The sequence below is a fragment of the Myxine glutinosa genome, chromosome 8 (genome assembly GCF_964187855.1).
Source record: "Myxine glutinosa chromosome 8, kmMyxGlut1.1, whole genome shotgun sequence".
Taxonomy (NCBI): Eukaryota; Metazoa; Chordata; class Myxini; order Myxiniformes; family Myxinidae; genus Myxine; species Myxine glutinosa.
Window position 1 is genome coordinate 165,280,472 of NC_136268.1, and position 26,790 is coordinate 165,307,261.

Consider the following 26,790-nt stretch of genomic DNA (forward strand, 5'->3'; position numbering starts at 1 on the left):
CAATAATCAATCACTAATTGTTTACTATTGCATTAGCTGATTGGGAAAGCATGTCTTCAGCCTGAAACGGTTCCATAAGATTGAGAGCCAGTGGTGTCACGTTTTGAAGTCTCGGAGGTCGGTGATACCAAGCCGACTCGTAGCAAAGAGGTTACAAGTGGTTTCTCCTTGATTGATGCTCATAATTTAAAAAGGATAGAATATTGACAAAGAACCGTATGTTGGCCATGATTGCACAGCATTTGATGAGCCCACTGGCCTTCTCCTGCATTGGAATTCCTTGTAAAGGAACTCATGTTATTTTAATCATGAATACCAAGCGACCTGGCGGAATAATTAAGGTGGAATCAAAGAAACAACCATGTTGGTGTTTTGTTTAATGAATACTGCATTAGCACTAAGATTCCTTTATGAACATACTGTCCATGTATTGGAGCTGTGTCCCATCTGTCGATGTACACAGGAGATCTTGTTCTTTTGTCTACGTGAGGAGCCAGTACTTTTCTTGAGGCAGGGTGACGATTTCATCCCATACTCACCACGGGATCCCGAAAACCTACACGAAAACCTCTGTGGACGATTCCCTCGGCTGTCTCCTAATAAACTCGAACCTGTCATACAGAGAGAGGTAAGAATGTACATTTTTACATGACTATTTCATCTCACCGAATACATTTGTTCTGTTGTCTTTGCAGATGTACATGAGGAGAACATGAACATTGTACATGTCTTAATAGGAATGTGGAATTCTTACTGACTGACAGGTTCTTTGTCAAAGATCTCTTCTTAAATTGACTTTACACGAGACTTTCACGTTTTTTGCGGGGGAAAGGAAAGCCTACGCATAGATTATCAAATGTGACATTTTTCTTTATCGTGATATACCCACAGGTGTAGCTATACGATGAACTGGTTTTTCTTTGTTGTAATATACCCACAGGTGTACCGATACATTGAACTGCTTTTCTTTAACATAATATACCCGCAGGTGTACCTATACGATGAACTAGTTTTTTTATCGTAATATACCCACAGGTGTACCTACCTATACGATGAACTGGTTTTTCTTTGTCGTAATATACCCACAGGTGTACCTATACGATGAACTCGTTTTTTAACTCAAATGGACTATGTCCAGCTGAGTTTTTATCGACACCCAGTGTCCGTCGTCTGTCTGTCTGTCGTCTGTAAACAATTCGACGTCTACGCTCTAAAAGTCACAAATATTGATTAAATTTGATGAAATTTGTTTTGCAGCATCTTTAAGACATAAACTAGTTTGGGATTGCATTTGGGCGTTGCACGCACAAAAATGGGCGTGGCAGGGCAGCCATATTGAAAAATCCATTTTTGTTTGTGGTTCTATTATGCATATTCTAACCATATTGATATAGACCAGTTGAGTTCAGGTTCCCTGGAACCTCTAGTTTTATCGTAATATACCCACAGGTGTACCTATACGATGAACTGGTTTTTCTTTGTCGTAATATACCCACAAGTGTATCGATACATTGAACTGCTTTTCTTTAACGTAATATACCCGCAGGTGTACCTATACGATGAACTGGTTTTTCTTTGTCGTAATATACCCACAAGTGTATCGATACATTGAACTGCTTTTCTTTAACGTAATATACCCACAGGTGTACCTATACGATGAACTGGTTTTTCTTTGTCGTAATATACCCACAAGTGTATCGATACATTGAACTGCTTTTCTTTAACGTAATATACCCGCAGGTGTACCTATACGATGAACTAGTTTTTTTATCGTAATATACCCGCAGGTGTACCTATACGATGAACTCGTTTTTTATCGTAATATACCCACAGGTGTACCGAGACGATGAACTAGTTTTTCTTTATCGTAATATACCCGCAGGTGTACCTATACGATGAACTTTTTTTTAATCGTAATATACCCGCAGGTGTACCTATACGATGAACTAGTTTTTTTAAATCGTAATATACCTGCAGGTGTACCTATACGATGAACTAGTTTTTTTATCGTAATATACCCGCAGGTGTACCTATACGATGAACTCGTTTTTTATCGTAATATACCTGCAGGTGTACCTATACGATGAACTAGTTTTTTTAAATCGTAATATACCTGCAGGTGTACCTATACGATGAACTAGTTTTTTTATCGTAATATACCCGCAGGTGTACCTATACGGTGAACTAGTTTTTTTAAATCGTAATATACCTGCAGGTGTACCTATACGATGAACTAGTTTTTTTATCGTAATATACCCGCAGGTGTATCGAGACGATGAACTAGTTTCTTTATCGTAATATACTCGCAGGTGTACCGAAACGATGAACTATTAATTTTTTTCGTAATATACTCGCAGGTGTACCTATACGTTGACCTGGTGTATTGATTTTTAAAATGTAACTGTTCTTACAGCAATTGCTAAGAGCTTGCCTAACTCTAGACGTGTGGAAACTATCAATCTGGAGATGATACTAATGTGTAGTTGCTATGGAAACCCATCATTGAGTGGCACACCAGTTCTGCACTCCATTTTCACCTGGGTTACAGTCGATTATTTAACCTCAGGTGCAAGGCCAATAACCAGAAAGGCTTTGATTTCATTTTTTCAATGCAAGTAGCTTGAGCTGCATTCCCCCCCCCCCCCCCCTTTTTTTCTTCTGAAATGATTCATGTAGCATGGAACAAAACGTAAACTTTGTTCCGAACAACATTTTTACCTCCATCATGGAAGGTGGATAGAGGTTATGGTTTCACCCCTGTCTGTCTGTCTGTCTATGAGCAGGACATATCAAACTAGAACGGCACTCGGTGTAGCTCATACCTCCGCCAGGTTGAACAGTTTGTTTTGTATCCCACTGATAGGCCACAGACAGACAAATAGGGGTGAAAATATAACCTCCATCCACCTTTGGTGGCAGAGCTAAAGATGTGGACGGATTTGGACGAAATGTGGTGGACAGATTCGGTGTTTCAAAAGGAGAAAATGATAAGATTTTGGGGAATATCCGGAGACGGATGATAGAATTTTAAAATGTTTCTTCACAATTGAGAGATAGGGCCAAAAACGATAAGTAGCACAATATCTAAAAAGTTATGGACGGATTCATAGATACTTGGTGGATGAGTTTGCCTGGTGACAAGAACAAGGCGATTTGATTTTGGTTCAGCTTCGGAACCAGATCTGTCTGACATATCGGTGGATACAAAACGTGAACTGTTCAGCCTGTGCAGGTATGCTCGCTACCGAGTGCCCTTCTAGTTGCCTCTGCCACCAAAGGTGGACGGACGTTATGTTTTTACCCTTGTCTGTTTGTGTGTGAACAGGATATCTCAAAAAGCTATGGACAGATTCGGACGAAACGTGGTGGACAGGTAGTGTGTATGACAAGGACGAATCAATTCAATTTAGGCGAAGATCCGAATCCAGATCTGGATATTGGAATTTTTTAAAATATTATTGATTCTTCGCAATTGAGAGATGGATAAACCGATGTATATATATATTTTTTGTATACAAGATCGAGACTCGTGTAAGAGCTAACATTAATCACAAAGACAAACTGACACATATAACATAAGATAAAGGGAGTGGGAGACAAGATGGGGAGAGAGAGGGAAGCACACAAGTACAACATTTGAGAGCAGGGACATCGGGAGATCTGTGGGAGGGAGAGGGCTTGGGGGAAGGGGCTGGGGAGGGGGTGGGAGAGGTATAAAAAACATGAACACTGCTAGGACTTCCAGGAAAGAAGTCGGTATTTCAAAAAAGAGTGGATTCGGGGTGAATTAACGGGGTTAGAAAAGATCAAGGTTTTGAATGGGGGAAGACGAGATGGTGGTGAACAGCTGTTTTAAAGACCTGGAGGGAGGAGTGGGATTGAAGAGAGTGAGGGAGATTGTTCCATAGGTGGGAGGAAAGAGTGAAGGTGAGCAGAGAGACTTCATTTTGGCAGTTTAACCATAAGAGGGTTTCTGGCAGATCTTGTGCGACCTGTAGGAATATTTGGGGGACAGAGCACAGACAGGGCTGGGGGAGCTAGGCCGGAGAGGTGTCGGTAGAAGACAGAAAGACCACCAACCTGCCTGCGGTAAGTAAGTGAAAGGCCCTCGGAGTGAGCTTCATTGCAAGAGATTCCAATGATTCTGTATAAGAATTCCAATAATCCCAATAATATACAATAATACAATACTATAATAATACAATAATACAATAATAACAATTCCAAAGAATTCCAACAATAATGAATTCCAATAAGAAATGTTCGTTTCCCATTAATCGTACATTTTTCAAAATCCAATCTCACCCCTCCGCTCCAAATCTTCCCCATCACCCCTTCCCTCCAAAACTTCCCCATCACCCCTTCCCTCCAAAACTTCCCCATCACCCCTTCCCTCAAAAACTTCCCCATCACCCCTCCCCTTCAAAACTTGCCCATCAACCCTCCCCTCCAAATCCACCACCTTGCCCCTCCCCTCCAAATCTTCCCCATCACCCATCTCCTTCAAATATTCCCCCTTGCCCCTCCCCTCCTAATCTTCCCATCACCCATCCCTTTCAAATCTTCCCCCTTGCCCCTCCCCTCCAAATCTTCCCCATCACCCATCCCTTTCAGATCTCCCCCCACACCCCTCCCCTCCGAGACCCTCCCTCACTCCTCCCCTCCTAGACTCCCCTCTCACCCCTCCTCCTCAAAGCGTCCTCCCCGCTTCTTCCCCCTTCCAACTTTCACCTTCATCTCCCTCAACCTTCTGCCTCACTCTTCCCGCTCCTCAAATAACACCTCACTGCGCCTCACCCAATCACCATCAAACCTTTTGTCCGCCCCATTCTTCCCTTTCTCCAAGCTATTCTGAAATCTCTGACACACCTTCAACAGCTCTCCCTACCTCTTCCTCCTCTTCCACATCTTACCCTACCCCCCCCCCCCCCCCTGTTCTGTATCCGATGCTCCCCCTTCCTCTTCTTTAACAGTATGGACCTCAAACATCCGAGGCCTTCGCTCAAACTTGACTGATCTCTCCATACAGGTTGCTTCTGACAAACCAGACGTGATCTGCTTAACAGAAACTTTCCTCCTTCATGATGTCTCTGATTCCTTGGTATCTCTCCCAGGTTACTCCCTCCTCCGGTATGATAGACCTGAGCCTCGTCCTGGAGGGGGGGGGGGGGGGGGGGGTTGCTATCTTTATAAAAAACTCTCTTCCTCACTCGCCATGCACTGCCCTCTCTTCACCTCACCCCCAGGAATACCTTTGGCTACGGGTTCCCCTTCGCTCCCACCTTTTGTTCATATGGGTGTTGTACCGTCTACCAAACAGTGATGACTCCATCTACATCTCGCTGTCTGATAATATGGACCAACTTATATCTACCCATCCCAACTCTCTCTTCCTCATATGTGGTGATTTCAATTGTCACCATGCCAGTTGGCTGGGTGTGGGTACCTCTCTCACCAGCCATGGCTCTTCAGCAAAGGACTTCTGTGACTCACTGGGACTGACACAATCTGTCAATTTCCCGACCCAGATCTCAGTCAACGGAGCATCTTCTCTTCTGGACTTCGTTATGACTAACTTCCCTGAAAATGTCTGCTGCTCTTCTTCTGCTCCAATCGGCTCATCTGATCATGTGCTTGTTAAAGTGGACATCTCTCTGACCATTCTCAGAGAGCCTCCTCAGCGTCGACGAGTCTGGCATTTCACTCAGGCCAACTGGCACGGTCTTCAAGCAGCCATCAATCATCTGGACTGGTCTCCCATCTCTACCGCCTCTGACATCAACTCATCCTGGGAATTCTTCCAAAGTAAATTGCTCTCTCTCATGCACAGATTTATCCCATCTCGTCTTCAGTTGTCATACCCTTCCTCCCGTCCATGGTACATGGATTCTTGTGGTGAGGCTATTGCCCAGAAACAACTTGCTTTCGTCTCCTGGAAAGCAAATCCAACGGAAGGAAATCTCATTTCCTTTCACAAAGCCCGAAACAAGTGTGTGTCCACCCTCAGGAGAGCCAGGAAACAATATCTCTCCGTTCTCAGGACAGAACTCTCTTATCTGTCTCCCTCTTACAAATCCTGGTGGCGTCTGGTCAAATCTGTTTCTGGTGTTTGTTCCCCCTCCATCCCCTCCCTCACCTCAAACGGCCACACGGCTGACTCCGCACGTGAAAAAGCTGAATGCCTCAACTCTGTGTTTGCCTCTAAATCTTGTGTCCCAAACCCATCCCTCTCTGTATCCACCGTACCCAGTCGTACCCAGCTGCTCCTGGACTCAGAAACTTTTCCACCTTGTCAGGAGGAAAGGACACAGTCAACCCTCGACTCTGATTCTGCAACTGGACCTGACGGCATCAACCCACGGGTCCTAAAATGTTGTTCTTCCGCTCTTTTACTCCCTCTCTCTGTTCTCTTCACCCTCTCTTTTGCTCAAGGTCATCTGCCATCTGCTTGGAAATCTGCCAACATCACCGCTTGCACAAAAAAGGTGCAAAAACAGATCCCAGCAACTACAGACCAATCAGCCTTCTCCCAATTATCAGCAAAGTCATGGAATCCATCATTGCTTCAGATATCAAATCTTTCCTCTTCTCCAATGGCTTGATCTCTGATCATCAATTTGGTTTCAGACCTGGTCACTCTACTCTGGACATGCTGCTTCTGCTTTCTCAACAATGGATGGAGGTCCTCAATGTCAAACAGGAAATTAGAGCTGTCTCCCTTGACATATCACGTGCCTTCGATACGGTCTGGCACCCCGCTCTGCTCACCAAACTCTCCTCTTTTGGTATCCATGGAAATCTCCACGCATGGCTGGCGGACTTCCACTCTAGTCGTAGTCAACGTGTGGCCCTGAATGGGTTTCTCTCATCTCCTCTTCCTGTTCAGGCTGGAGTTCCTCAAGGCAGTGTTCTGGGCCCTGTGCTTTTTCTGGTCTTCATCAATGATCTCTCTGACTCTCTTAAAAATCCTCTCGATCTCTTTGCTGATGACTCTACTCTCTGTCGCTCCATTCTTCATCCCTCAGATCGGCAGTCTGCAGCCTCCTCACTCTCTGCAGACCTGGACAAAATCACAGACTGGGCAAACAAGTGGAACATGTCTTTCAATCCTGACAAATCTCACACTCTTACGATGTCTCTCCGAAAAGACCGACTGGACAACCCTCCCATCCGCATCCACTTTCTGAATAATCCTCTCCAAGAAGTTCTGTCACTCAAGCTTTTGGGTATCACTATCTGCCATGATCTTTCCTGGGAAAACCACATTTCAAATCTGGCCTCCAAAGCCAGTCGCCAACTGGGCATCCTCCGTCGTGCAAAGTCCTTCCTTGGCACACCTGAGCTCCTCACCACATACAAGGCTTTCATCCGCAGCTCAATGGAATACTGCTCTCCCCTCTGGGCTGGTGCTCCTGCCTCACACCTAGCTCGTCTTCACGCTGTTGAAACCAAAGCATTCAGAATCATTGGAATCTCCCGCGATGAAGCTAACTCCAAGGGCCTCTCACTCACTCACCGCAGGCAGGTTGGTGGTCTTTCCGTCTTCTACCGACTCCTCTCTGGCCTTACCCCCCCAGCTCTCTCTGGGCTCTGTCCCGCAAATATTCCTACAGGTCGCACAAGATCTGCCTGCAACCCTCTTATGGTTAAACTGCCAAAATCAAGACTCTCTGCTCACCTTCACTCCTTCATTCCTCTTTTCTCCCGCCTCTAGAATAAACTCCCTCACTCTCTTCAATCCCACTCCACCCTCCAGGTCTTTAAAACAGCTGTTCACCACCATCTCTTATCTTCCCCCATCCAAAACCTTGATCTTTTCTATCCCCGCTAATTTCACCCCAATTCCACTTTTTTGAAATACCAACTTCTGCCTTGGAAGTCCTTGGTGTCCTTGTGTTTTTTACTTCTCCCACTCCCCCCCCCCCCCCACCCCCTTCCCACGCCTCCTTCCCCCAAGTCTTCTCCCTCCCACACATCTCCCTGCTCTTAAATGTTGTGTGCTCTCAAGTGTTTGTGTGCTTCCCCTTCTCTTGTCTTCCGCTCCCTCTTTTTTTTATTTATTTTGTTTGTCTTGTTGATTTGTTTGTGAAGTAAATGTCAGCTCTTTCACGAGCCTCGATTCAGTATACCAAAAAAAAAAAAATTCTGAAAGCTTTGGTTTCAACAGTGTGAAGCCGAGCTAGGTGTGAGGCAGGAGCACCAGCCCAGAGGGGGAGAACAGTTGATGCCCCATAGGGGAGTATACATAAAAATAATAACCACCTTTAGAGGCCATTTTTCCCCGCAAGGCGGGGGTTGGCCTTTTTCGGGAACCGTGGTTGTTGTTGTTTTTCGGTCCCCTTTTTGAAGCGATGTTTTACGGCCGGATGCCCTTCCTGACGCCAACCCTTTTTCCCGCCTTTAACGACAAACAGGGGGTATAGCATGATAGGGGAGTATAGCATGATATTTCAAAAAGTTGTGGACGAATTCGGACAAAACTTGGTGGATTAGTTGGGTAGGTGAAGAGAACAAGGCGATTCGATTTTGGTTCAGGTCAGGATGCAGATCTGACCTATCAGTGGCATACAAAACGTTAGCTATTCAGCCTGGCGGTGGTATGCGCCCTACAGAGTGCCGCCATTCTAGTTTGGGTCTGGTATTATTTGTTTTTCACAATAACACTATGAAATCACCTTGATGGGTGAAGGTAAAATTTCTGTACAATGAAGACACAAACGAAGATGAAGTTAAATTGGTTTGGTTTTTTGGGGGGGGGGATTTTTTTTTTTGTGTACAGGATCGAGGCTCGTTAAAGAGCTAACATTTATCACACACAAAATCAGGCACACAAAACATATAATAAGGGTAGCGGTAGACAAGATGGGGAGAGAAGGAAAAGCACAAGCACAACATTTGAGAGCAGGGACATTGGAAGATCTGTGAGAGGGAGAGGGCTTGGGGGTAGGAGGCGTGGGAAGGGGGTGGCAGAAGTATAAAACACAAGGACACTGCAAGGACTTACAGGAAAGAAGTTGGAATTTCAAAAAAGTGGATCTGGGGTGAAATTAGCGGGGGTAGAAAAGATCAAGGTTTTGGATGGGGGAAGATAAGAGATGGTGGTGAACAGCTGTTTTAAAGACCTGGAGGGAGGAGTGGGATTGAAGAGAGTGAGGGAGTTTGTTCCAGAGGCGGGAGAAAAGAGGAATGAAGTAGTGAAGGTGAGCGGAGAGACATTTTGGCAGTGTAACCATAAGAGGGTTGCAGGCAGATCTTGTGCGACCTGAAGGAATATTGGGGGGACAGAGCACAGAGAGAGCTGGGGGAGCAAGGCCAGAGAGGAGTTGGTAGAAGATTGAAAGACCACCAACCTGCCTGCGGTGAATAAGTGAAAGGCCCTCGGTGTTAGCTTCATCGCGGGAGATTCCAATGATTCTGAAAGCTTTGGTTTCAACAGCGTGAAGCCGAGCTAGGTGAGGCAGGAGCACCAGCCCAGAGGGGAGAACAGTATTCCATTGAGCTGTGGATGAAAGCCTTGTATGTGGTGAGGAGCTCACGTGTGCCAAGGAAGGACTTCGCACGATGGAGGATGCCCAGTCGGCGACTGGCTTTGGAGGCCAGATTGGAAATGTGGTTTTCCCAGGAAAGATCATGGCAGATAGTGAGACCCAGAAGTTTGAGTGACAGAACTTCTTGGAGATGATTGTTCAGAAAGGAGATGGGAGGGTTGTCCAGTCGGTCTTTTCGGAGAGACATAGTAAGAGTGTGAGATTTGTCAGGATTGAAAAACATGTTCCACTTGTTTGACCAGTCTGTGATTTTGTCCAGGTCTACAGAGAGTGAGGAGGCTGCAGACTGCCGATCTGAGGGATGAGGAATGGAGCTGCAGAGAGTGGAGTCATCAGCAAAGAGGTAGAAAGGATCTTCAAGAGTCGGAGAGATCATTGATGAAGACCAGAAAAAGCACAGGGCCCAGAACACTGCCTTGGGGAACTCCAGCCTGAACAAGAAGGGGAGATGAGAGAAACCCATTCAGGGCCACATGTTGACCATGACTAGAGAGGAAGTCAGCAAGCCATTCTTCGAGATTTCCATGGATACCATAGGAGGAGAGTTTGGTGAGCAGAGCGGGGTGCCAGACCTCATGGAAGGCACGTGATATCTCAAGGGAGACAGCTCTAATTTCTTGTTTTGCATTGAGGACCTCCATCCATTGTTGAGACAGCAGAAGCAGCATGTACAGAGTAGCATGACCTGGTCTGAAACCAAATTGATGGTCATAGCCATTGGAGAACAGGAAAGATTTGATATCTGAAGCAATGATGGATTCCATGACTTTGCTGATAATTGTGAGAAGGCTGATTGGTCTGTCGTTGCAAGGATCCCTTTTTGCATCTTTTTTGTGTAAAGCGGTGATGTTAGCTGATTTCCAAGCTGATGGCAGATGACCTTGAGCAAAAGAGAGGATGACAAGAACAGAGAAAGGGAGTGAAAAAGCGGCAGAGCAGGATTTTAGGACCTTTGGGCTGATGCTTTCAGGTCCAGTCGCAGGATCAGAGTTGAGGGTTGACAGAAACTTCTCCACCTTGTCAGGAGAAAAGGACACAGAGTCCAGGAGCAGCTGGGTACGACTGGGTATGGTGGGTACAGAGAGGGATGGGTTTGGGACACAAGATTTAGAGGCAAACACAGAGTTGAGGCATTCAGCTTTTTCACGAGCGGAGTCATCTGTGTAGCCGTTGGAGGTAAGGGAGGGGATGGAGGGGGAACAAACACCTGAAGCAGATTTGACCAGACGCCACCAGGATTTGGAAGAGGGAGACAGTTTTGAGAGTTCAGTCTTGAGAGAGGATAGATATTGTTTCCTGGCTCTTCTGAGGCTGGACACACACTTGTTTTTCGGGCATTGTGAAAGGAAATGAGATTTCCTTCCGTTGGATTTGCTTTCCAGGAGGCGAAGGCAAGTTGTTTCTGGGCAACTGCCTCACCACAAGATTCCGTGTACCATGGACGGGAGGAAGGGCATGACAACTGAAGGTGAGATCGGATGAATCTGTGCATGAGAGAGAGCAATTTACTTTGGAAGAGTTCCCAGGATGAGTTGATGTTGGAGGCGGTAGAGATGGGAGACCAGTCCAGATGATTGATGGCTGCTTGAAGACCGTGCCAGTTGGCCTGAGTGAAATGCCAGACTCGTCAACACTGAGGAGGCTCTCTGAGAATGGTCAGAGAGATGTCCACTTTAACAAGCACATGATCAGATGAGCCGATTGGAGCAGAAGAAGAGCAGCAGACATTTGCAGGGAAGTTAGTCATAGCCAAGTCTAGAAGAGAAGATGCTCCGTTGACTGAGATCCAAGTCGGGAAAATGACAGATTGTGTCAGTCCCAGTGAGTGACAGAAGTCCTTTGCTGAGGAGCCATGGCTGGTGAGACAGGCACCCACACCCAGCCAACTGGCATGGTGACAATTGAAATCACCACATATGAGGAAGAGAGAGTTGGGATGAGTCGATAGAAGTTGGTCCATATTATCAGACAGCGAGATGTAGATGGAGTCATCACTGTTTCGTGGACGGTACAACACACATATGAACAAAAGGTGGGAGCGAAGGGGAATCCGTAGCCAGAGGTACTCCTGGAGGTGAGGTGGAAAGAGTGCAGTGCAGGGCGAGTGAGGAAGAGAGTTTTTGATAAAGATATCAACCCCACCTCGAGGACGAGGCTCAGGTCTATCATACCGGAGGAGGTGGTAACCCGGGAGAGATATTAAGGAATCGGAGACATCCGGGAGGAGGAAAGTTTCTGTTAAGCAGATCAAGTCTGGTTTGTCAGAAGCAACCTGTATGGAGAGATCAGTCAAGTTTGAGCGAAGGCCCCGGATGTTTGAGGTCCATACCGTTAATGAAGAGGAAGGGGGAGCATCGGATACAGAACAGGGGGGTGGGGGTAGGGTAAGATGTGGAAGAGGAAGAAGAGGTAGGGAGAGCTGTTTAAAGTGTGAAAGAGATTTCAGAATAGCTAGGAGAAAGGGAAGGATGGGGCAGACAAGAGGTTTGATGGTGATTGGGTGAGGCACAGTGAGGTGTTATTTGAGGGGGTGGTGGGCAGAGCAAGGAAGAAGTTTGGGGGAGATGGAGGTGAGAGTTGGAAGGGGGAAGAAGCGGGGAGGACGCTTTGAGGAGGAGGGGTGAAAGGGGGGAAATGGAGAAAAATGATGGTGGAGAGATTTATCAGGGGAGGGGCGAGGAGGGAGTTTATGAGGGGAGGGGTTAGGGGGGAGTTTATGAGGGGAGGGGTTAGGGGGGAGTTTATGAGGGGAGGGGTTAGGGGGGAGTTTATGAGGGGAGGGGTTATGGGGGAGTTTATGAGGGGAGGGTTAGGGGGGAGTTTATGAGGGGAGGGGTTAGGGGGGAGTTTATGAGGGGAGGGGTTAGGGGGGAGTTTATGAGGGGAGGGGTTAGGGGGGAGTTTAGGAGGGAAGGGGCAAGGGGGGGATTTGAAAGGAATGGGGGAGATTTGGAGGGGAGGGGTGGGGGGGAATTTAGGAGGGGAGGGGTGAGGGGGTGTTTAGGAGGAGAGGGTTAGGGCATGGTTTAGGAGGGGAGGGGTGAGGGGAGTTTTTGGAGGGAAGGGGCAAGGGGGGAGATTTGAAAGGGTTGGGTGATGGGGAAGATTTGTAGGGGTTGGGTGAGTTTGGATTTTAGAAAGTGTTGTACGATTCATGGGCAACGAACATTTATTGCAAAATGAGTTTACTGTGACCTTCGAGTCAGAGATATGGTTAAGGACGCTGGAGGGGGGGGGGGGGGGGAGGTGGGGGGGGTGCAGGTGAGTTTTGGGAATGTAGAAAGGAGGAACTGTAAGAGATGGAATTTTTTTTTGGAATGAATAGATTTGGTGAGCAAGTCGAAAGCAACCTTTTAAAGAAGGAGACGAAAAAAGTGTTATAATATATGACAGAATACAGTACTTCAGGGGAAAGTTTAAACATTTTAAAATTGAACAGTGAAAACTATCTGGGGAATGGGGTGAAAATGGGGGTGAAATGGGGGTGAAACACGTGGTCGAAGAACGAACAAACGAAAAGAACAAAGAAGGAAATGTTTTTTGTTTTTTTTGTTGTTTTTTTTGTTGAGATTTTAAACAAAAGTATGGGGTGAAAAGACTGGGGAAAAACTGAGAATGAGAGTATAAGGACCACAATCGACCACTGAGAGAAAACAAAGCCTCAAGGTAGGAAGCTTAAAGAACTTGGCCGCAAATTACGCAACACGAGTTTGTCGACTATTTTATACAGGAATGAAAGATTAACACCGATAATCTTCTTAGGGACACACTATAGGTACACACACGTAAGACAAATACAGTTTCGACAAAAAATACAATTGTGAACAATTACTTAACTTCGAGCGTGCATGAAGATCATGGACAGATTCGAAAAACTGTGACCTCCCCGGCAAAATCTCGCGAGATCCCACAAGGATCCCTGGGTGGTGGTAGATCAATTTTTTTAAATTTTTTTTTAAGGAAATATTTTTGTGTAACACACCATTTGATGTCATCAAGAGAAATGATAAACTGGAGAGTTTGTGGCATTTCCCTTCTGGTCACAGCAGAGTGGCAAACCCCCTCATGGCGAATTTGTGATGGGACCTGCAAACAGGAAGCAGTTCACTTAATATGAGCATGCATATTTAATCAACCACAACAAATAATATGAATAAACACTTCCAGTGAGAGTCCTTCATTCTAACCACATCCAAAATAACTGTGGTCGGCCTAAACAGAGATCACACTTTAACCAATGCACACATTTTTACCATAAATTTGCGATATCATCAGGGTCTGTTTTTCATATGCAGTGCTTGGCTGTAGATAGCATCATTTGCTGGGTGTGCGGATGTGCCGTCGATCCAGTGGCTCCTGTTTGACGGAGCAGGGATTTGGACTTGCCTTCCCTTCGTGAGGGACTCCGTGGGATCTTTAACATCGACCAACTACCTAATGCAGGCAGGTGGAACGCCCAGCTTAATGTTCATCGAGGGATGGTTGATGACTCGCCTTGCCTGCCATACCCCATAATGACGGGTGATGCCTGGGCCGAGATTCAAACCTGAGCTAAATAGTTTAACGGAGAGTGTGTGTACCTCTAAACTATCCTGCTGGTCTAGTTTGATAAAAACCGACGTGAAACAGCTGCCATGAAGCTAAATGTGTGGGCTCTGAGGCTTTGAATGATCCTGCCAAAGAAGCAACATGTGTTTGCAATAAAAGTGAGAGCAATTTTCCTATTGTTGGCATCGATAAAGGACATAAATAAACAACTTCATAAATTAGCACTTCAATCCCACTCCTCCCTCCAGGTCTTCAAAACAGCTGTTCACCACCATCTCTTATCTTCCCCCATCCAAAACCTTTCTACCCCCACTAATTTCACCCCAAATCCACTTTTTTTGAAATACCAACTTCTTTCCTGGAAGTCCTTGGTGTCCTTGTGTTTTATACTTCTCCAACCATCCTCCCCCTTCCCACGCCTCCTCCCCCCAAGCCCTCTCCCTCCCACACATCTCCCGATGTCCCTGCTCTCAAATGTTGTGTTTGTGTGCTTCCCCTTCTCTCCCCATCTTGTCTACTGCTCCCTCTTTTTATATATTTTGTTTGTCTGTTTGATTTGTTTTTTTTTGTGATAAATGTTAGCTCTTTCACGAGCCTCGATTCTGTATACAAAAAAAACAAAAACAAAAAACACATTTAATGCTGATTTGTGGTGTTTACAAGGCACCCGATATTCATTAGCGTATGTGTTGTAAATTGGTCTTGTGTTGCATATTCACATAAAGAGGTAAAATCACTTTGGCAAACGTATCAAATCATTGCATTTCATCAGTGATGGAACCGAGATGATGAGCAATAATACTCGTCGAATCAAAAATGAACATTTTAAAAATCCCTTCATTCTCGAAACGACCTCTCCTCTGATGTAGAGAGCACATTCCAGATTTAGTTTAAGCCTTTCCCGATTGGCATTCAATCCTATTTTTCCTCCGATTGCATAATATGATTACGTTTCATAAATTGAAGGATATTATGGGTTTGTTACATCTCTTATTTAGTTGTTTGCTTTCGCACTTTGTGGAATGTAATTCTTGCTCTGTTGAGAGACTATCTACACATGTTGCAAGGAGGTTTTGGGAGTTGAGGGTTTTTTGGGGGATGAGGGGGATTGTAAAGTGAGAGAAATAACATTTTAAAAAGAATGCTTGGAGGTTGGGAAGGAAAGTGAGAGCAGGATGGTTGATGAGAAGGAGAAGGAGACGGAAGGTTGGAAGGAGGTGGCAATAAGCACAGCGTAGGAAAGTATTTCCTGAAAATTGAGGAAGTAATGGAATTGTAAAATTCCATCATTTTTATGTCCATAATATGTCGTTGGATCATAATTTTATCGATATGCTAATACCATGTTTTTGATTTCGCTTTAGTGTTTGACATTTTTCATGCACATATGCATTTGCAATATGTACGTAGTTTGATTTTAACGTATGCGAGTGTGTGAATCCTAACTTTTTGATATACTGTACTCGTGGATTAAATTCCTCATTGAAAGTTTCGTATCCTGTACTGCAAAACTTACAATGATGACTGTTGTCCAAGGTAATTGTAATTTATCTTTTCCTTGAATAAGAAACCCTCCCTTTCCCAACTTCCGACCATTGTTTGATTCCATGATAATTTTTCTCCAATTCCTTGATTCCTGCCAGTTGCTGGAGATGTCTCTGCTGAAAGAAAACACATACTATGTTTACAATGATATCGAGCATTTTGAGGGAGACCCACATGCCATCACTCTTCAAAAAGAAGAGGACGTGTGTGTTACGGAGGAGGTTTACAAACGATCAATGTTTTCCCGACCAGCCCTGCGGTATACATCACCATGTGCATCTTTACTTGATAAAAAAGCCATTTTGATGGCTGCTCACTCAGCTGTTTATTTGTCATTGGTAGTTTGTCTTCATTTTCTTCTTTTTCCAGGTACCACCGCTTGATGCTTTGTTCAGAGGAAGTACCACAAGAATCGCAGTTTGATGCCTTCATTGATGTCATGCGGGTATGGTAGATTACAGGACACACTGACTGCAAATTTCTGCACAAATGAAAGTGTTCTCCAAATCAAGTTTGGGTTCTTGAACCTCGATCTGTCTGAACAAAAAGGGCTTTCCATTATGTTATATTATGGAGCAATTAAACGAGATAACTTCAATATATGCCAATAGAGTTGCACCAAAATGTACTCTATTCTCCATTGGCTCACATTAAGGCAGCATCCAAAATTTCAGTTAAATACTTACAAGAAGACTTACTTACAATTTCAGTTGAAGAGGTGAAACAAAAAACCTAGAAGAGCACTTGGTAGAGCGCATACCTTCACCAGGCTGACCAGTTTACGTTTTGTATCCCACTGATAGGATGGGCCTAGCTGTTGTGAGGGATCTTAAGCAAAATCTAATCGGCTTGTTGTTGTCACCAAACCAACTCAACCACCAAGTTTTGTCATAATCCGTTAACAACTTTTTCAGATATCGTGCCTATGTATTGTTTTTGGCCCTATCTCTCAATAATGAAGAATCCCTTTGAAAATTCAATGATTCAGATTCGGATCTTCACTAAAATCTAATCAATTAGTCCTGGCCACAAACCCAATCTGTCCACCGAATTTCGTCCATATCTGTCCACAACGTTTTGAGATATCCTGCTCACATACAAACAAACAAGAAATATGTCGTGCACAGCACGATCCTTGTGAAATCCCTGTTATAAGTTGCTGGCCTATGAAATGAATGAATGAATGAATGAATGATCGTTTTAAGGCCATTTTCCCTGCTAGAGCGGGGGTTAGCCTTGCGGGCCCCATGACAATCATGGTTCCCTGTTTGAGGATGGCCGGATGCCCTTCCTGGCGCCAACCCTTGGTCACGCTCCTACGATGCGCGGGGATGTGGGGTTCTAAAACATACCTATGATGACCTCAAAAATACTTGGTGGTTGAATTTAGTGACCATATATGCAAATCCTATTCAAATTTCAAGTTCATCGGAAGAAAATTGAGGATTTTAGAAATTCGGCCCATGCTGACCTTTTGGCCTATGTTGAGCTCAAAAATACTTGGGGATTGAATTCAGTGTCCAGATATGTAAATCCTCTTAAAATGTCAAGTCAATCGGATGAAAATTGAGGATTTTAGAAATTTGGCCTCTTTTGGCCGATGTTGACCTCAAAAATAAATAGTTGATGGTTGAAGTCAGTGTCCAGATATGCAAATCCCCTTCAAAATTCAAGTCAATCGGATCAAAAATGAGGATTTTAGAGAATTGACAAAGTTGGTGACCTTTGGCCTATGTTGACCTATTGACCCTTTGACCCCAAAAACAATAGGCTTCTTGCATATCACCAATTCTACCATTTGGTGAAGTTTTGTGAAGATCGGTTGAAAATTGTGACCTGTAAGCGACTGACAGACAGACAAACAGACATACAGACAGAGAAACAGACAAACAGACAGACAGACATACAGACATACAGACATACAGACATACAGACATACAGACATACAGACATAGACATACAGACATAGACATAGACATACAGACATAGACATAGACATACAGACATAGACATAGACATACAGACATAGACATACAGACATACAGACATAGACATACAGACATAGACATACAGACATAGACATACAGACACAGACATAGACATACAGACATAGACATACAGACATAGACATACAGACATACAGACATAGACATACAGACATAGACATACAGACATAGACATATAGACATACAGACATAGACATATAGACATACAGACATAAACATACAGACATAGACATACAGACATAGACACAGACAGACAGACAGACAGACAGCAAACAGACAGAATAACGCACAAGACCAACCAATATACTTGAAAAATCTTCGATATTCGCAAGTAACAACAAACTGAAAACCCTCACGTGGTCATTGAACACATACACGACAGTCCAAAGGTCAATGTGTGGTGTGGCAGTAGTAGGAGAATGGGGGTTCTAAAACATGCCTAATTTTAACATGTAAGTGAATGGGGAAAGTGCATTGGAACATTGGAACATTGGAACGGACCACTCACCGAAAAACGCAAAAATATCCGTCTATTTCTCCCTTTCCCATCTAAGCCATTAACAAAGGTTAAATCCTCAATAGATCCCCATATTTTCTTTGAACTCATATAGAGAGCCAACAAATAATAATTGTTTATGTTCTATTTTAAGGAATAACTTGATCTTTCAAACGAGAGAAGAACATCGATTTCTCTGCTCACCTTCACTCTTTCAATTCCTCTTTTCTCCCGCCTCTGGAACAAGCTCCCTCACTTTCTACAATCCCAATCCTCCCTCCAGGTCTTTAAAACAGCTGTTCACCACCATCTCTTATCTTCCCCCATCCAAAACCTTGATCTTTTCTACCCCCGCTAATTCACCCCAGATCCACTTTTTTTAAATACCGACTTCTTTCCTGAAAGTCCTTGCAGTGTCCATGTGTTTTATACTCCTCGCACCACCCCCCCCCCCCCTCCCACTCTTCCTCCCCCCAAGCCCTCTCCCTCCCACAGATCTCCCGATGTCCCTGCTCTCAAATGTTGTGTTTGTTTGCTCCCCCCTCTCTCCCCATCTTGTCTTCTGCTCCCCTTATTATGTTTTATGTGTCGTTTGACTTTTTGTGTGATTATTGTTAGCTCTTTCACGAGCCTCGATCTTGGATACAAAAAAAAATAAAAAAATAATAATAATAACTCATCACCATCGAGAATATTGATAAATAGTATGTTTGAATGTGGTTCTTGGTTTAAGTATCTTTGTTGGGCAGAGACGAAACGTTAAACCTCTCTTATTGCTCTTTTCTGGTTTCCTCCTGAACCACATATTTTCAGATTGGAGGAAATTATTTTTTCATTGAACTTTTGATAACCATCAAAGTTTTCTGTCCATTCAAGGATTTTGACTCCTCTGGGAGGAGCCTCTAACTCACTCGTATTAAAATTCATCCGCTTATTTTATCTACTTTTACCCCTGTTATTTCTTCAATAAGACTTATTTGATATTTTTCACATTAGTTATGCTTTCCATTTAAATACCCAGGCTGTGATTGTGTCCACTCTTTGGTTTGGTTATTGCTTGGTTCTATCATTTATATACCAGTAAAAAAAAAAGGTGGCGGTAGCCCGTTAAACCCCCCATTCCCTTTCTTATTAAATTTTTTTTTTTTTGTATAAAAGATCGAGGCTCGTGAAAGCTAACATTAATCACACAAAAAAAAACGGATACATAAAACATATAATAAGGGGAGCGGTGGACAAGATGCGGAGAGAGGGGGAAGCACACAAGCAAAACATTTTAGAGCAGGGACATCGGGAGATCTGTGGGAGGGGGAGGGCTTGGGGGGAGGAGGCGTCGGAAGGGGGAGGGGGTTTGGAGATGTATGAAACACATGGACACTGCAAGGACTTCCAGGAAAAAAGTTGGTATTTCAAAAAAGTGGATCTGGGGTGAATTAACGGGGGTAGAAAAGATCAAGGCTTTGGATGGGGGAAGATAAGAGATGGTGCTGAACAGCTGTTTTAAAGACCTGGAGGGAGGGGTGGGATTGAAGAGAGTGAGGGAGTTTGTTCCAGAGGTGTGAGTAAAGAGGAATGAAAGAGTGAAGGTGAGCAGAGAGTCTTCATTTTGGAAATTTCATCAGAAGAGGGTTACTGGCAGATCTTGTGTGACCTGCAGGAATATTTGGGGGACAGATCACAAATAGAGCTGGGGGAGCCAAGGATAGAAAGGAGTCGGTAGAAGACAGAAAGACCGCCTACCTGCCTGCGGTGAGTGAGTGAAAGGCCCTCGCAATCAGCTTCATCGCGGGAGATTCCAATGATTCTGAAAGCTGTGGTTTCAACAGCATGAAGCCGAGCTAGGTGTAAGGCAGGAGCAAGGTAGGACTTCACACGATGGAGGATGCCCATTCGGCGACTGGCGTTGGAGGCCAGCTTGGAAATGTGGTTTTCCCAGGAAAGATCATGGCAGATGGTGAGACCTAAAATCTTGAGTGACAGAACTTCTTGGAGAGGATTGTTGAGAAAGTAGATGGGAGGGTTGTCCAGTCAGTCTTTTCGGAGAGACATAGCAAGAGTGTGAGATTTGTCAGGATTGAAAGACATGTTCCACTTGTTTGACCAGTCTGTGATTTTGTTCAGGTCAGCAGAGAGTGAGGAGGCTGGAGACTGCCGATCCGAGGGTTGAGGAATGGAGCGGCAGAGAGTGGAGCCATCATCAAAGAGATAGACAGGATTTTCAAGAGAGTCAGAGAGATCATTGATGAAGATCAAAGTTGATAGGTTTATCGTGAAAAAATTGATAAGTGCTAAATTGAGACTTGGGCTTGGTAATCAAAAAAACTATTAAGCTTTAATGATGTCATCAAGATTGAGGAGCTTTTGGCTGACGAATTACATAGACCAGTAATCACAAAGTTTAAAAGAAGGAAGGTTTATTCCAAAGGGGTTTATTACATCTGGTCCGCTGATTTAATTGAATTAAATAATGATCGGGGATACAAGTATGCTTTAAACGTTATTGATTTGAGGAGCAGATTTGCATGGGTTGTTCCCTTTAAAAACAAAAGGGGTAATACTCTTATGTTAGCTTTCAGTGGAATATTTATTAAATGCAAAAGGAAGCCAAAGAAGTTATGGACTGATGAGGGAACAGAGTTCTATAACAAAACATTTATGGAATTTCTTAAAGATAATGGTGTCACATTATACAGCACCTTTAATGAAGGAAAGGCAGTTGTTATTGAGCGTTTTAATCGCACTTTGAAAGAGAGACTATATAAAAAATTCACACATCTCGGTTCTCAACAATGGTTATCTTTAATTCAGGGTATTGTCGATAATTACAATAATACAGTTCATTCATCAACAAAATCAAAACCATCGGAAACATTTACAAAATTGAATATGATAAGGAGATTAATTTGAGAAAACCCAAGTTCAAAGTTGGTGATATTGTAAGAATATACAGAAGGAAAAGTCATTTTGAGAAAGGTTATACAAAGAGATGGACTAATGAATTATTTAAAATCGTTGATGTAATGGATACAATTCCTTGGACTTACAAATTATATGATTTAAAAGGAGAAGAGATTTTAGGTTCATTTTATTCACAGGAATTACAAAAGACACAGGTAAGCAGATAATACCCTTGAAAGCAATAGGTTGACACTTCACAATCCACTACTATACAGGGATGGGAGGATTGATGTTGTTGTTTGGGGGTTAGGAATATAGAAATATTCCTTATTCCTGGACTGCAATCCTCCTCAATCCTGAGTAGCTCATCCATGAGACTGCTCTCAAGAAGCTCTTCATAATTATTTAGTATTCTAAGAGTTGTTCTTAAAAATGGGTTCTTTTCATCTTGTATTGAGCACCCAAGTCTAATAGTTAGTGGTGTTGATTTCTTAAAGGAGTTATTTCGAGCTGTTTTAAAGTGTCTATCACATATATTTTTAAAGTATCATATCTATTTAAAGCCTGGTGTTGGCTTAGCGGTTAGGGTGCAGGCTTGGGATCCTTGGATCCTGAGTTCCAATCCCCGTTTATCGCTGAATTAACGTCAGGGGGGTTGACTCAGCCTGTCATCCTTCCGAGGTCGGCAAATTGAGTACCAGCTTGCTGGGTTGAATGATCCCGGTGTGTACCCCGATTTAGAATAGGTACACCGTATCACTGCGCATTGTAAGAGGCGACTAAGGGTTGGTGTCAGGAAGGGCATTCGGCCATAAAAAAAAACATTGCCTCAACAAGGGAAACATGATCGTCATGGAGCCCGCAAGGCTAACCCCCACTTTAGCGGGGGAAAATGGCCTTAAAACGATCATTCATTCATTCATTCATATCACATTGTTTCACAGCCTTCTGAATGGATTTAGGTTTATTGACAAACATTTTTAACTTCATAATTGTTTGGGGTTTCTCCATGTTATAACAGTGCTCCATTTATAAGGTAATATTTAGAGATGCTTCTTTGCTTAAAATAAAATTTTATTGGTGATTTAGCCATTTCATCTCAACTCAACAAAGATACTTGTACCCAGGGCCGGCGCTACCATTAGGCCAACTAGGCAGCCGCCTGGGGCGCAGGCATCAGAGGGGCGTGTTACTGAACCTTAAAGGGTCACAGTTTTATACAAATTATTGTTTGAAGAAAAAACATGATAAAAGGAAAATATAATAGCCGGCGAAGCCGGTGTTGTGAATGAACGTGTACGTATTATGTTGAAAAGCCAGATGTTGCTGGATCCTTTGAGAATTTCTTAGCTTTGACGCACCAAATCGCTCCATGGAGTCCGCCATCTTGCGGATGCGGAAGTATGCATAAAGAATTGCGGAAAAGTTCAATAGGAGTTTGTTTCACCCGTCTTTGTTTGATGCACAATCTTTTGCACCTCTAATTTGTAATTTTTTTTTTTTTTTTTTTTTTTTTTTTTTTTGTATACAAGGTCGAGGCTCGTGAAAGAGCGAACATTAATCACACAGAAAGACAAACCGACACAAAAAACATATAACATAGGGAGCGGTAGACAAGATGGGGAGAGAGGGGGAAGGACACAAACACATTTGAGAGCAGGGACCGAGAGACATGGAGACATCGAGAGATCTGAGAGAGGGCGAGGGCTTTGGGGTGGGGGGGGGGGGGGGGGCGTGGGAAGGGGGCGGTGGGAGAGGTATAAAACATATGGACACTGCCAGGACTTCCAGGAAAGAAGTTGGAATTTCAAACAAGGTGGATCTGGGGTGAATTAGCGGGGGTAGAAAAGATCAAGGTTTTGGATGGGGGAAGATAAGAGATGGTGGTGAACAGCTGTTTTAAAGACCTGGAGGGAGGAGTGGGATTGAAGGGAGTGAGGGAGTTTGTTCCAGAGGCGGGAGAAAAGAGGAATGAAAGAGTGAAGGTGAGCAGAGAGCCGAGATTTCGGCAGTTTAACCATCAGAGGGTTGCTGGCAGATCTTGTGCGACCTGTAGGAATATTTGGGGGACAGAGCACAGAGAGAGCTGGGGGTGCAAGGCCGGAGAGGAGTCGGTAGAAGACAGAAAGACCACCTACCTGCCTGCGGTGAGTGAGTGAAAGGCCCTCAGAGATAGCTTCATCGCGGGAGATTCCAATAATTCTGAAAGCTTTGGTTTCAACAGCGTGAAGCCGAGCTAGGTGTGAGGCAGGAGCACCGGCCCATAGGGGAGAACAGTATTCCATTGAGCTGCGGATGAAAGCCTTGTATGTGGTGAGGAGCTCAGGTGTGCCGAGGAAGGACTTCGCACGACGGAGGATGCCCAGTCGGCGACTGGCTTTGGAGGCCAGCTTGGAAATGTGGTTTTCCCAAGAAAGATCATGGCAGATAGTGAGACCCAAAATCTTGAGCGACAGAACTTCTTGGAGAGGATTGTTGAGAAAGTAGATGGGAGGGTTGTCCAGTCGATCTTTTCGGAGAGACATAGTAAGAGTGTGAGATTTGTCAGGATTGAAAGACATGTTCCACTTGTTTGACCAGTCTGTGATTTTGTCCAGGTCTTCAGAGAGTGAGGAGGCAGCAGACTGCCGATCTGAGGGAAGAGGAATGGAGCGGCAGAGAGTGGAGTCATCAGCAAAGAGATAGAGAGGATTTTCGAGAGAGTCAGAGAGATCATTGATGAAGACCAGAAAAAGCACGGGGCCCAGAACACTGCCTTGGGGAACTCCAGCCTGAACAGGAAGAGGAGATGAGAGAAACCCATTCAGGGCCACACGTTGACGACGACTAGAGAGGAAGTCCGCCAGCCATGCGTGGAGATTTCCATGGATACCAAAGGAGGAGAGTTTGGTGAGCAGAGCGGGGTGCCAGACCGTGTCGAAGGCACGTGATATGTCGAGGGAGACAGCTCTAATTTCCTGTTTGGCATTGAGGACCTCCATCCATTGTTGAGACAGCAGAAGCAGCATGTCCAGAGTAGAGTGACCTGGTCTGAAACCAAATTGATGATCAGAGATCAAGCCATTGGAGAAGAGGAAAGATTTCATATCCGAAGCAATGATGGAATCCATGACTTTGCTGATAATTGGGAGAAGGCTGATTGGTCTGTAGTTGCTAGGATCTGTTTTTGCACCTTTTTTGTGCAAAGCGGTGATGTTGGCTGATTTCCAAGCAGATGGCAGTTGACCTTGAGCAAAAGAGAGGGTGAAGAGAACAGAGAGAGGGTGAGATAGAGCAGCAGAGCAGGATTTTAGGACCCGTGGGCTGATGCCGTCGGGTCCAGTTGCAGAATCAGAGTCGAGGGTTGACAGAAACTTTTCCACCTTGTCAGGAGGAAAGGACACGGAGTCCAGGAGCAGCAGGGTACGACTGGGTATGGTGGGTACAGAGAGGGATGGGTTTGGGACGCAAGATTTAGAGGCAAACACAGAGTTGAGGCATTCAGCTTTTTCACGTGCGGAGTCAGCTGTGTAGCCGTTTGAGGTAAGGGAGGGGATGGAGGGGGAACAAACACCAGAAACGGATTTGACCAGACGCCACCAGGATTTGGAAGAGGGAGACAGATAAGAGAGTTCGGTCTTGAGAACGGAGAGATATTGTTTCCTGGCTCTCCTGAGGGTGGACACACACTTGTTTCGGGCTTTGTGAAAGGAAATGAGATTTCCTTCCGTTGGATTTGCTTTCCAGGAGACGAAGGCAAGTTGTTTCTGGGCAACAGCCTCACCACAAGATTCCGTGTACCATGGACGGGAGGAAGGGTATGATAACTGAAGACGAGATGGGATAAATCTGTGCATGAGAGAGAGCAATTTACTTTGGAAGAATTCCCAGGATGAGTTGATGTCAGAGGTGGTAGAGATGGGAGACCAGTCCAGATGATTGATGGCTGCTTGAAGACCGTGCCAGTTGGCCTGAGTGAAATGCCAGACTCGTCGACGCTGAGCAGGCTCCCTGAGGATGGTCAGATGATCCGATCGGAGCAGAAGAAGAGCAGCAGACATTTTCAGGGAAGTGGAGATCTCGGAGATCTTGGAGATCTCGCGAGATCTTGGAGACGGCGGCAGGGATTTTCGAAGCTCCACACGGTCTCCACGTTTTTCGAAGTTAAGTCTGTTCACAATTGTATTTTGTCGAAACTGTATTTATCTTTCGGTGTGTGAAGTTATTGTGTGCAACTTTGGTTGTTTCTCGGTGTTTATCTTTCATAAATTGACCGTCTGTTTGCCGTGTCGTGTCTTGAGGCCTTGTACAGTGTGCACTGTACAACCTTGAGGCTTTGTTTTTCTCTCAGTGGTCCGTCGTTTGTGATCCAATAACTTTCGTTCTCTGTATTCCCAGGCTTTTCACCCATAGCCTACTTCCTTGTGTAAATCTCAACTCAAAAAAAAAAAAAAAAAAAAAAAAATTTCCCTTCTCTGTTATCATTCGTTTATTCATTCTTATTCGTTCGTTCGTTCTTCGACCACGTGTTTCTCCCCCATTTCCCCAGATAGTTTTCACTCATTAACCTTCAATGTTTACACTTTCCCCTCAAGTTATGTATTCCGTCATATTTTATAACACCTTTTTCTTCTTCTTCTTTAAAAGGCTGCTTTCGACCTGCTCACCAAATCAATTCATCCCAAAAAAAATATCCATCTCCTATAGTGCCTTTTTTCTACATTCCCTAAACTCTCCTGCACTCCATCCTCCATCCAGCGTCCTTAAACGTATTTTTAACTCGAAGGTCACAAGCAACTCATTTTGCAATAAATGTTCGTTTCCCATAAATCGTACACTTTCAAAAATCCAATCTCACCCCTCCCCTCCAAATCTTCCCCATAACCACTCCCCTCCAAATCTTCCCCATCACCCCTCCCCTCCAAATCTTCCCCATCACCCATCCCTTTCAAATCTCCCCCCTTGCCCCCTCCCTCCTAAACGACCCCCTCACCCCTCCCCGCCAAGACGCCCCCTCGCCCCTCCCCTCCTAGACTCCTGCCTCACCCCTCCCCTCCAAATCTCCCCCATATCCCATCCCTTTCAAATCCCTCCCCTTGCCCCTTCCCTCCCAAACTTCCCCCTCACCCCTCCCCTTCAAATCTCCCCACCCTCATTGCTTCTCAATTTCCCCCCTCTCACTCCCCCTCCTCAAAGCGTCCTCCCCGCTTCTTCCCCCTTCAAACTCTCACCTCCATCTCCCCCAACCTTCTGCCTCGCTCTTCCCCCTCCTCAAATAACACCTCATTGTGGCTCACCCAATCACCATCAAACCTTTTGTCCGCCCCATCCTTCCCTTTCTCCGAGCTATTCTGAAATCTCTGACACACCTTCAACAGCTCTCCCTACCTCTTCCACCTCTTCCACATCTTACCCTACCCCTCCTCCCCCCTGTTCTGTATCTGATGCTCCCCCTTCCTCTTCATTAACGGTATGGACCTCAAACATCCGGGGCCTTCGTTCAAACTTAACTGATCTCTCCATACAGGTTGCTTCTGTCAAACCAGACGTGATCTGCTTAACAGAAACTTTCCTCCTTTATGATGTCTCTGATTCCATAGTATCTCTCCCGGGCTACTCCCTCCTCCGGTATGATAGACCTGAGCCTCGTCCTGGAGGCGGGGTTGCTATCTTTATCAAAAACTCTCTTCCTCACTCGCCCTGCACTGCACTCTCTCCACCTCACCCCCAGGAATACCTCTGGCTACGGCTTCCCCTTCGCTCCCACCTC

General features: G+C 44.7%; 1 protein-coding gene across 1 annotated transcript in view; it reads left to right on the top strand.

Annotated features, from left to right (window-relative positions):
* PALD1 (phosphatase domain containing paladin 1) overlaps positions 1-26,790 on the top strand; it is a 271,064-nt gene that overhangs the window by 124,857 nt on the left and 119,417 nt on the right. Inside the window, exons 6-8 of the mRNA XM_078783909.1 lie at positions 464-628; positions 15,740-15,900; positions 16,011-16,086. Of these exons, the coding sequence (XP_078640035.1) occupies positions 464-628; positions 15,740-15,900; positions 16,011-16,086 (402 nt within the window). The remainder of the gene's footprint in view (positions 1-463; positions 629-15,739; positions 15,901-16,010; positions 16,087-26,790) is intronic.